This window comes from Lampetra planeri, chromosome 2 (genome assembly GCF_965212315.1).
Source record: "Lampetra planeri chromosome 2, kcLamPlan1.2.h2, whole genome shotgun sequence".
Taxonomy (NCBI): Eukaryota; Metazoa; Chordata; class Hyperoartia; order Petromyzontiformes; family Petromyzontidae; genus Lampetra; species Lampetra planeri.
Genome location: NC_136108.1, coordinates 1,935,472 through 1,947,469, shown reverse-complemented (window position 1 = coordinate 1,947,469; position 11,998 = coordinate 1,935,472). Strand labels below are relative to the sequence as shown.

General features: G+C 49.5%; 1 protein-coding gene across 1 annotated transcript; it reads left to right on the top strand.

Annotated features, from left to right (window-relative positions):
* Positions 1–4,729: 4,729 nt before the first annotated feature.
* Positions 4,730–9,465, top strand: RPL23 (ribosomal protein L23). The gene is made up of 5 exons (XM_078603943.1): positions 4,730–4,867; positions 5,921–6,004; positions 6,882–7,010; positions 8,381–8,494; positions 9,337–9,465. The coding sequence occupies exons 1-5, from the start codon at positions 4,855–4,857 to the stop codon at positions 9,417–9,419; spliced, it is 423 nt and encodes a 140-aa protein (XP_078460069.1). The 5' UTR covers positions 4,730–4,854; the 3' UTR covers positions 9,420–9,465.
* The last annotated feature ends 2,533 nt before the right edge of the window (positions 9,466–11,998 follow it).

Here is an 11,998-nt window from a genome sequence, read left to right as displayed (position 1 = left end):
AAAGGAGGGAATACGACGGTGAAGGGAGAGAGGAACGAGGAAGCTCGTCGAGGTAGGGGAGATGTTGAGTGAGCGATGACGGGGAGGGAATGGAGAGTAGGAGGGAGGATTGAGGAGGAGGAGGAGGGAGGAGCAGGGAGGATGGGGGGTGGTACGGGGGGAGGGGGCAGATACGTGTCGGGAACGGGCGGCGAGACGGCGTGCATTGTGAATGCGCGCACACACGCACACGCATGCACGCACACACACGCAGGCGCGCGCACACACGCACGCGCGCGCACACACACACGCACGCGGCCTCACAAAAACACTGTACTATGTCCGTGCACGGGAGCACGTGGAGGAGATACGTGCGGGTACAGCACGCACACACACGGACACAAACGCACACAGTGTGACCGTGTGCGCTGCAGCCCCTTGATCTCCGCTGCTGGATTTAATGCCTCCCCCCACGCCATGTCGGTACTGGGTACAGTTTGACCATACTTCACCACGCCTGTACAATCCGGTTTGGTGAAGGCGATGCGCAGGACTAGTTCAGGCATCACTCGCCAATGATGTGTTTAGTTTCTTGTCCTTACCCCGCACCTCCGATTAGCACGGTTGGTTACGTACGGTGCGAAAGAAGTTGAACATACATGCATGTTCGCCGCTCCCAGGAAGCGAACTCCGATCGCGGGGTCGATAGCGCAAGTGCGCTAATCACAGCCCCACCGCTCCCCCGCCCTTGGCAATTACACATAATTTGATCGTGGTTACCGATCAATTATTGAATCATGTTCTCAAGAGAGGACACTCAGTGGCAAACCTTGGATTTCACTGCATAACAATCCGTTATGCATTATGCATCGAGAAGTTTCATGTTAATATATCCATGAAAGCACACGCAAAGACACAGATCCCCCGTATAGCCCTAACGGATTTTTGGGGCAAGTGCCGTTAGCGAGCGCCTTTGACGGCCAGCACGGCACGCGAGGGCGTGGGTGGCCAGCAGCATGCCGTAATAATTATACGTTAATTAATAGAGCTTCTAGAATATAACAACAATTATATGTTTAGCGAAATTAAATGCAATGCAGCCAATGAGACGGAACAAACTAGGCTGAAAATGCAAGAGATACGATACACACGACACAAAAATAATGCGATCATGAATCGAATTGTAATTGTTTTGTGTGCAGGGGGAATGAGGTGGTGAATGTGGGGGCTGGGGGGAGAGGGGTCGGCGGGGGTAGGAGAAGAGGTGAACATTTAAATGTCCAGTGCTCAGCTCCAATTGACACACGTGTCAGCTGAAACGGAGAGACGAAACGTGGGTGTTGTATTCACTTTGGCATTGGCAAGTGGGGCAGTTGAGAGGCGGCTAGGAGATGTCAACTCCCTCGCCTGGTATGCAGGAGGTCGTGGGTTCGATCCCGACCCTGACGCCTGTTGGATATTTGGAGTTTACATGTTCTCCCCGTGGTCGCGTGGACTTTTCTCCGGGTCATACGGGTTTTTACCTCCACATTTAGAATCAACATCACGCGTTAAACTGCTATTAGAAAAAAAAAACATCCACATGATAAGCCACTTCGTAGAGCAATCATTTGTGGCCAGGTCGCTTCTGAAAAAGAGCTATACTATATAGCTCAGTGGACCTGATAAAATAAAAAATAGTTTAGTTGATTTCGCCAAGAAGCTCAATTTTCGCGGGCCAGGTTGCAACCATTACTCGTGTTCGACTCCCTACTATTTAAGATTTGAAGCTTTCGTGACTGCAAGGATTCATACTCTTAGGTTTTTTCGGTAAAGTCACATAGGGAAAAAATAATAATAAAATAAAATAATAATAAATGAAAATAACTCAATTAAATCACGACATTTCGGAGGCAACACAAGTCTCCGAAACGTCGTGATTTAATTGAGTTATTTTCATTTATTATAATTTTATTTTATTATTATTTTTTACCTACGTGACTTTACCGAAACAACCTAAGAGTGTCTCTGCTGTTTATGTTTTATATTTGAGAATCTGTGGCGATCGATCTCAACAGCCAGCCATAGAGTGCCCCTGTTATGGGCGGTCTTTCGGACCTTGACCACTTCAATGTGAAATTGCAGTTCTTGCTCTGCATCGACATTAGCCGTAAAAAATAAGAAGATTCTTGGTCTTTATTATAAAAAAGTGTGATAATAACAAAGATACGATAGAAAAATCCGAATTTCTTCTATAACCCTACAAGTACATTCCGTGTAATTAAATGTCATGTCAAGAAAATAAAATTTCCTGTGGAGGGAACGTTTGGCTCGGGCCCAGCGGTTCTTAACTTGGGGTGCATGCACCCCCTGGGTGTGCGAGATGCCCTTTCTGGGGGAAGCCAGACATGGCCAATTTTTTTTAGAATGTAAATCATCGAAACGCAAATTAAGGCACGGACACGTAAGTACAAGTACTTTATTTCATAAAACCATAATAACATTTAACATCTTCTTGGTTATTTCGGTAAAGTCACGTAGAATTGAAATAATAAAATCTTAAAAATAAACATAATAAAATCATTCTCACGACGTTTCGGCCACAAGAACCAAGAAGATGAATCCCTGCAGTCACGAAAGCTTTAAATCGAAACATTTAACATTTTTCTACGATTGAGAACCAAAGGGGTGCAAGGCTGCCGTAAAATGTGAAAAACCACTTGCCCGCTCGGCCATGTCGCTCGAAGGGACGATGACCGCTCGTCAAGGCTGACGGCGGAGTGGCGGTCAACGGAGTCCACGCGACGCAGAGGATGTCCGCCGCCGAGATGGGGGACGATGACGGGGACGAGCGACAGAGCGATCGCCGCTTTTCGCAGAGATTCGCGGTTTCTAAACAGCGGCCGCCATCATTAATACTGGCGGGTGCATTAACCATAATACTGGTAGGCACCTCCTGGTTACACCAGCCCACAGGGGATTATTGTGTCCGTCGTGCAGGGAGGGGCTGGGTGGGGAGGGAGGGGCTGGGTGGGGAAGGGAGGGTGGGGAGGGGCTGGGTGGGGAGGGTGGGGCTGGGTGGGGAGGGGAGGGTAGGGAGGGGCTGGGTGGGGAGGGTGGGGAGGGGCTGGGTGGGGAGGGTGGGGCTGGGTGGGGGGTGGGAGGGGTGGGGCTGTGTGGGGAGGGGCTGGTCACCCCGTGGTGCCCTTATAAAACTCAACGTTTAACCTACTCACGCCGGCTTGTGCCCGCCCTCACAATCGGGCATATTTGCGGAATACACCACGCCGCCGTTGACCCTGGCCATTGACCGAGCAACCCAACGTTCCTACCAGCTCCCTCCGCAGGAATGTGTTAATTTTACCCGCCGTTTGCTTCGCAGTGGACGGTAAAGATCCCGTGACGTAGTTCGCAAGAGTATTGCCATTGCGTGGCGGCGTCACGGTCCGAAATTTGACAAATTTGAAAAATTACGCCGGAAATTTTTACTATTTCAATCATCGGCCCCGACTGGGAAAACTTGATCGGACCCTCCTGGAAAGAGTCACGAGAGGTCGGTAACAAAGGTGAAGTGGCGGTGACATCAGCCCGTGTGCGGGTGGCGAGATGGAGTGTTGCATCACTGGACCGCATTTTTCTTTCGTATGGCTGCTGATGTAGATCAGGTGGCCAGGCCCAGATCAACTGGACCGTGATAGTTGACGATGGCTGGGAGAGGTCTTCATTCAGCGGTGATTTGATCGCCGCAGATTATGATGAAATTGAGAGACGTCTTCTGGAAGATCTTTCTAAGCAGATGGTGGTGGTCTTCTGTCCTCTGGGTGGTGCGGACATGCGTTGCTATGGAGAATCACCTCCCAGAGTGGTACGGGCATGCGTTGCTATGGATAATTACCTTCCAGAGTAGTACGGGCATGCGTTGCTATGGAGAATCACCTCCCATGGTGGTGCGGCCATGCGTTGCTATGGAGAATCACCTCCCAAGGTGGTGCGGCCATGCGTTGCTATGGAGAATCACCTCACAGAGTGGTACGGCCATTCGTTGCTATGGAGAATCACCTCACAGGGTGGTAGGGGCATGCGTTGCTATGGAGAACCACCTCCCAGGGTGGTTACGGTCGTGCGTTGCTATGGAGAACCACCTCCCAGGGTAGATATGGCCATGCATGAACTTGAATTGGCTGTGTCGGGTGGAGGAGGGCCTACCACACACATTTTGCTCACGCGATGCCATCTAATAATTGTCTAACGCGATGTTTGAACGTTTGTTATCGATCAACGATTTGCAAAAGCTCATTGGGGCCTTACCTTTAAAACAACATAACATTGTTGAGTTTTATTTGTATATTTACTTGAAGCGATTTGTTCACCTTTCCTATACCTTACACCGTTTGTTGTTTTAACGTTCTAACAAACAAAAAAGAGTTGATTTAAAGCTTTCGTGACTGCAGGGATTCATATTCTTGGATATTTCGGTAAAGTCACGTAGAAGGGAAATAATAACATAATAAAAATATTAAACAATAACAATTCTCACGACGTTTCTTTTTCAAATTTTCTTGATGTGGATTTCACACCTGATGACGATTGCTTGTGTTGCAGTCGAAACGTCGTGATAAGTTTAAATGTAGTATATTTATATTATTTTATTATTTCCCTTCTACGTGACTTCACCGAAAGAACCAAGAATATAAACAAAAAGAGCTTCACGGCTCTTCGGATTCTGCTCGCACGTCACGATGGCGTCACCGAATCGGGCGTGCGCGGTGACGTCACCACACCTCCCGCGACGCGGTTGCGTCATCGCGTACGCCCCGCCCTCCCCGGCCCCGCCTCCCGCCACCGCCTTCGTCCTCCCACAATCCCGCGCGGCTCCCTCTTTTCCGGGCCGCCAACATGTCGAAGAGAGGTGCGTGACGCCGGCTCCCGCTCGCGGTCGTTGCAATCCGTCGCCATCCTCGCTCTCCTCTGCCCCGTTTTGCCGCCACGAGGCTCCCTCGATACCAGTGCCCGCCTGCAACGGCGCGGGGAGGGGAGTGGCGGCTGCGGCGGCAGATGATGATTACGGGCGATGGTTTGGCGGTCGATTGCGAGCGGTGGATGTTCGTGGCGGCCATCGCGCTGCCGCGATGTTGAATTTAGATTCATTGTGAACTGAATGCTCGTCCGTTTGTGTAGCTTTTACGTAAGTAACTTCACGTGTGCGTGCGTGTGTTGAGAGTGAGTACGTGTTGTATAGTTAGACTGGGCATAGAAGCGTCTGTGCTCTAGGCCTGAAGCCTGAGTTGAACGATTACAGGTAATCTTGACTTGGGGTATAAATGCCGCGTCAGCTACGTGCTGTATGCATGTTGCGCAGGCCACGTTCATGTGATCAACCGCACCTATGAACCTGCGCGTACTTTAGGGGGGGCTGCGTATGGGCATCGCGATAACTGGGAAGACAAAGGCGGGCGGGAGGGGATGAGCGACGTGCTTCCCGAGCTGCTTATACCCCTTAAACGCAAACACGCGGCTCCATCTGAGCGCGTGTGGCGGTCACGATGTACCACACCACGAACGTACACGCGGGACCGGCGGTAGCCTCGATTGCGGCGTTCTTTGTGATTGGCAGTGGTGGTTCATACGCGTTCATAAATTTGTTTTACAAACCCACACGCATTAGTGTCGTATGGGTTCATAATTGCGGATTAAAGGTGTAATTTTAGATGTGTCATCCACGCGGTTCAGACGCAAAGTGGATCTTGTCCACTCTGAGGAGTTTAAGACGGCAGCAGCAGCGGAGTGTTTACGGTGTGGTCGATGGTTTCGGATTCGTGGCACGAATCTGTAACGCCGCCATGAAAAGAGGAGAAACGGTAGTCGCCGTTTCGGGCAATGACCCTTAATCATGTCCTCATGATAGAGAGGGGGAGGAGGAGGAGTGCTTGTGGTGCCGGCTGACGTCGACTTCTCTTGGCAGGACGTGGCGGGTCGTCCGGTGCGAAGTTTCGCATCTCGCTGGGTCTGCCCGTCGGCGCCGTCATCAACTGCGCGGACAACACTGGTGCGTGGGCCCTGTATGGGCCTTGTGTGTGTGCGTGGGCCCTGTGTGGGTTCGCGTGGGCCTTGTGTGTGTGCGTGCGTGGGCCTTGTGTGTGTGCGTGGGCCTTGTGTGTGTGCGTGGACCTTGTGTGGGATCGTGTGGGCCTTGTGTGTGTGCGTGGGCCCAGTGTGGGTTCGTGTGGGCCTTGTGCGTGTGCCCTGTGTGGGTTCGCGTGGGCCTTGTGTGTGCGTGCGTGGGCCTTGTGTGGGATCGTGTGGGCCCTCTATGGGTCCGTGTGTTGGGTGCGTGGGCCCTGTGGGTGCGATTGTATATGTTAAACCTCTATAGCCAGCCGTGATAATTGGAGGTGGACGAAACCATGCGTGGACCCCCCCCCAACTTAATTTTAAAAAAATTAGGCCATCAACACAATGGCTTCTGTGCAGCATTGTTCGTTTACTTGATGAATGGGAAAGAAGTGGGGATGGAATATATGCAAAGGTAAGAACATAACAGCTATCGGTACCAAACCTTGAAGCCGTTATCACCCGCGAGAGACGTTCCTTCCCAAAAAGCACCCGCCCCGTAGTCCACGCGGACCCTGATGGGGTGGGTCGTCACGGGAAGGAGAGCAAACTCAGCATTGCTAATGGGTGAGGGGGCAGCACTCGCTGTTGCAGCACCTCTCAATCAGTAGTGCTACAGTAGGAACCACGAATAAGCTGGCTTTAGAGCTGCTATATATTTATCAAGTCGCCACGGTGGGGAAATGTGACCCTTTTTGTTGATGGCTCGCAAAAAAATATTGCCTTTTTGAGAATGCAATAATGTTGGTGACCGTGAAGTTGGCGTTGTGTTTTTGACGGCGTTCGGTTTGTGTGTGCCGCGTGTTCCACAGGCGGTAAGAACCTGTACATCATCTCGGTGAAGGGCATCAAGGGTCGTCTGAACCGTCTGCCAGCTGCCGGTGTGGGCGACATGGTGATGGCCACCGTGAAGAAGGGCAAGCCCGAACTCCGGAAAAAGGGTCAGTTGCCCTCGCGTCAGGATGGGACTAAACTACAATTGGGATTTTGAGCCATTGTTCATAGCACAAAAGGCCACCACGGAGAGTGCTTTGCTCGTGAACTCCCAGTGAGTGAGGAGGTTTGACTTGATGAAGGTCTTGCTGGATGGAATAGAGGACGTGAATGTAGCTGAGTGTAGAGGATCTTGGAATGAGAAGAGAAGAGGCATATTATGGCAGTTTACCCAAAGGAGCAAAATCATGAGATGTGAACAGTGAGTTGTTCCTTTCCAAAAAGCACCCGCCCCATAGTCCACGCGGACCCTGATGGGGTGGGTCGTCACGGGAAGGAGAGCAAACTCGGCATTGCTAATGGGTGAGGGGGCAGCAATCGCTGTTGCAGCACCTCTCAATCAGTAGTGCTACATTCTAAGTCGTTCTCACACTGCGCTTTGTGATTGGTGAGCGTGTCCAATTTGTCATAGAAAAGACTTGAATTTGATTTATGGCTTTTGTGTACGGCGCTCTGTTATCCCTGGATGAAGCGTGATATATACGTCCAGTTTGTGTATTCTCCGTATTATTATCAGCTTGTCACAGTTCAGCCTCCCCCCTGGCCCCTCCATCCTAACGATACGGTGGCTTTTCAAGACTCGGGATAGGGATTAACAACTCGATTTTATCGTTTTATTTTCTCTTAGCCTGAATGCAACGACGTGTAATTTACACATGTATCCTAATTTATTTTCATTATTGATATCAGTTTTTTAAATTTCAATGTATTTTAATGTTACATGGCTGTGGGCCAGTTTTCATTTTGTGGTTGCTATGTGTAAAGTGTGCTGTTTGATCGGAGATAAATTACAGTTTGAGCTAAAATTGTTATGCTATTTACTAGTCATGCAAAGATATTCAACATTTTACGAAGTATAAATTCCATTTGGCCTTCTCTGATGAAGGGCTTGGAGTGGATGATTTTGCATTGGCCATTAAGGGTCTCCTGAGTTCACGTGCCGTGCGGGTTTACACGTGTCCATTGAAGCAGCATTAGCACATTCACATACACGCTGAATAGCCCAGCATGCATGGCACATCCAAGCCAGCAAGACATGAGCAGTCCATTGACTGATTAATCCGTTTGATTCCGGTGACCCAAGCGGGGTTGGTTATTTGACGCTAATGGATTGGTACTTTATAGAAGTCGATATCTGCTGTGGTGGTTGTGAGATGAGAGTAGGGGGAGGAGGGTGGTTGTTATTGGTCTTGATGTAAGGATGTTGATTGTGCTTTTTTAAAGAGGGCCACAAAAGTGCTAGGGGGGGGGGGTGTGGAGGAGGTGGCATGGCGAGGTGCCGGTCTTGAACTCTGGTGGCTTTGTGTGTTCCGTGCAGTGCATCCTGCGGTGGTGATACGGCAGCGGAAAGCCTTCAGGAGAAAGGACGGGGTGTTTCTCTACTTTGAAGACAACGCAGGGGTCATAGTGAACAACAAGGGCGAGATGAAAGGTGGGTGGTGCCTCTGATGGAAGAATGTTAAGAAATACTCTCGCCGATGATTGCTGTGACTTGGTGAGGAAGTTTGACCGAAGGCCTTACTGGATGGAATAGAGGACATGAGGAGAGCTGCATTTGGAGGATCTTGGAATGAGAAGATGTGAAGAGAAGATTGAGGGATATGACAGTTACCTCTAACGGAGCAAAATCTTGTTAAGATCACAACAAGACGTATAAATGTAACAACTTCATATCGGAACAAAAACCACGAGACCGTTGTGAACAGCGAGTTCCTTCCCAAAAAGCACCCGCCCCTTAGTCCACGCGGACCCTGATGGGGGGTGGGTTGTCACGGGAAGGAGAGCAAACTCGGCATTGCTAATGGGTGAGGGGGCAGCAATCGCTGTTGCAGCACCTCTCAATCAGTAGTGCTACATTCTAAGTGGTTACACAGTGTGGACAGCACATCCCGGGACTGTAAAGCCCACAGTGACGTCCGCTGTACATGTTGCAGCAGTGGTGGGATGCGTTGATAGTTAAGTGAGCGTAATAGCGAGTGTGTGGACAGCACGTGTCTCTGGGTACCAATTAAGTTATGCAGGTGGTGGGGTTGCGAGTGCCTGGCTGAATATTCTCAGCGGAGTTTCTAATTGCGTGTGGGTTTTTGTGAGTAATGTGAAGAGTAGATGGTTAAGCGTGGTTGGTTGTGTAAGTGTGCTGTGGTGAGTGTTCGTTTGTGCAGTGCCTTGATTGCGTGTGCGTCCTGGTAAAGTGAGTAGTTGCTTGGGCGTTGTCGAGTGGCTTGTCATCGTGTGTGATTGTGAGTCGCATTGATGGGGTTTGTGTCGTTTCAGGCTCTGCCATCACGGGCCCCGTGGCTAAGGAGTGCGCGGATCTGTGGCCCAGGATTGCCTCCAATGCTGGCAGCATAGCCTAGCCCTGGCCCACATGTTTGTCACAATAAAAATAACCATCCAATTCAATCGAACGTGTTCATGGGCGTATGTGCGCACTTTTGTGTCTCAGTTGGTTGGAAACCTAACACATTGGTTGGGGTTTTGACTTGATGAAATCTGCACACGTATATGTAAAGTACATACAAATGCACCGTTAAAACGTCCTTGCGTTCCAAATGAACGCATGCAAGCTATTCTTGTACATGTGGCAATCGGTTTAGAAGTTTTTATGATTTTGGTGAAAATGTAAAGTATCCTCGGACTTTTTGTACAGCTTACAGGCTCTTAAAGGCGAAAAGGTCATTTAAATATTGATTTACACCAACCAGGTTATATTAATCCAAGCTGCATTCCCATGGGGTGAGTTTTAAGGACTTGACATCTACTGACATGTATTGACTAGACCCGGGAAGAGTTAAAGTGACCAAAGGTCTTATTGGTGGTTGCTGCTGCAAGTTTTATTTCTTCCCCAACGTCGCAAATAAAGTGGGGATTAATGTTTGAGAATGGAGCTAAGCGAGCGCTGCGTCCTAATGTAGTTTCTGTACATTTACAGACCAGTCGCTGGGTGTGTGGCCCATTATGATTGAAACCTTGTTCCGGTCTATTTTAATTCAAAACACTTGCCTGGCTTGTCCCTTGGGCTTGCATGCCATCGACCATGAGGCCTGGGTGTGTTATTTGGGCATGATTTCTTTGCAAGGGAATGCTTTTGACTCCTGCGTTGGGCTTGAACCAATGATGAGTTGTGAAATAATCAAGAACCAGTTTGGCACGATATTGCATGTACGTATATTGAACCGTGCTAATCGGAGGTGTGGGGAAGGACAAACTCAACAAAACAGTTTCCAATCGAGATGTCTAGTCAATAGCTCCAGTGGCTTCCTAATATCGGGAGGAAGAGCGTTCCAGACGGCCGCAAAAGCGCATCGGAAAGTGCCCGAAACAGTAACCGTTTGCTCGATGGCTAGCCACAAGCCACTGCGAGGATGAGTTCTCGTGATTATTCTGCTTCTTGATCGGTGAGGTATTCATTTGTGCCAAGCACTGGGTGATGAGTGCTAGTAATGTATGCGACAACTTGGAAGCCATTGCAGCTATGCGAGCATGCGATGGAAATGGCCGGATCTTTCAGCACCCGTCACGACACGTGCCACAATTGTGTACGCTAATACAGAACTCGCGTCGTGCGACATTTCCAGGCTGCCTCCACAAATGTGCATAGCCCCATGTCCTAAATGCATAAATTCAGTCGCATTAAGTCGGTACAACCAAACTGGACCGGTGTGATGCTCTTCCAGGAGGCTATGTTGACAGTTAATACAGTCATGCTAAAGATGCTTAGGGTTCAATGTTACTGACGACTTAAGTTTAAGGCTCTTGAATATTAAATGTGTAATTTTAATGACAGGCTCATGGAGTCAAACGAGGGCTTCGGTAGTCTCAACATTAAATTTTAAAGCATTGAGCTCACCTGAGACTTCACGATGTTTAAGTCTCGATATTAGAGAGCCTCTAGGCTGATGTAGATGCAGTGCAACGACTACAATTTCACATTCGGGTGGTCAAGCAAGCCCCAGACAACAGCAGCAGCGGATTGCGTTGCTCTGATGTCTCCTTCGTATGTGTGGATCGGGGCATTGCGTCGTCGTCGGCCTGTTCTGTATGACCACATTCGCACACTGCTACCGGGGAGTTTATTAATTCTCCATTAGTTTGTGCGTCGTCACCAGGTATCCGCATCTACTGCTGCCACGGATTGCGCAGCAGTGGATGCGGTTTAGGGTGGACCACGTGCTTGGTAGATTAAAACCAGGCATCTTGAATAACCAAACTGCCTCTCACCCCCCGCGCACCCCTCCATCCACCCACCCACCGTAACACAGTTGTATTATAATCAATGCACCCAGCACAATGGGGGAGATTGTGTAGGGAGCGTGCACACAGTGCCGCCCGTGTGTAACGTGTCGAGTTGAATCGCTTAACCACTTCCATACGCGCGTGCCTTCAAGGTGCACGCCATCTCGTGATTCAATCAACAGCCCCCCACCCACTTCAGTGGCGAGGTGTATTCCGCTCAACGAGCGAGCTGAAATTCAATTACGCAACACGATGCATTCGGCGCTGTTTATAGCGCCAATAAATGTGACCGCACGCCTTGTAAGACATTCTACGGAAACGGTCGGAATAATCGCGGAGGCAGACTGCGAGTCAATAGGATTATAGCAACATTGGATTATATAATGAGCGAGTATTATGGATAGGCGTGCCTTGGACTCTCTGGGTTGTGCTTTCAGAATCAGAATATAACAGAGTAATATGATGAGCTACAACGCTTTTTTTTTGTTCACAAATGTCCAGTAGTTAATCCGTACTCCATGCCAGGCGAGAAGCGTTACAGAAAGTATGGAGCGAGAAATGTCGCTCTGGCCGATTGAATTTGAGACCCTTCGCCTCACGGGGCTAAAGGACTCCCGCGTGTGCAAGGGAGGGGGGGGGAGAGTTAGAGGTCTGTGTGTGTGTGAAAGACCTCGTTGTGCAAAACACATTCAATCCAAGC

What these genes read in the sequence shown, in the direction of transcription:
- RPL23 (XM_078603943.1), top strand. An exon ending in CAACTGCGCGGACAACACTG is followed by an intron (nt 6,005 to 6,881) that starts GTGCGTGGGCCC and finishes CGTGTTCCACAG; the next exon opens with GCGGTAAGAACCTGTACATC. An exon ending in CAACAAGGGCGAGATGAAAG is followed by an intron (nt 8,495 to 9,336) that starts GTGGGTGGTGCC and finishes GTGTCGTTTCAG; the next exon opens with GCTCTGCCATCACGGGCCCC.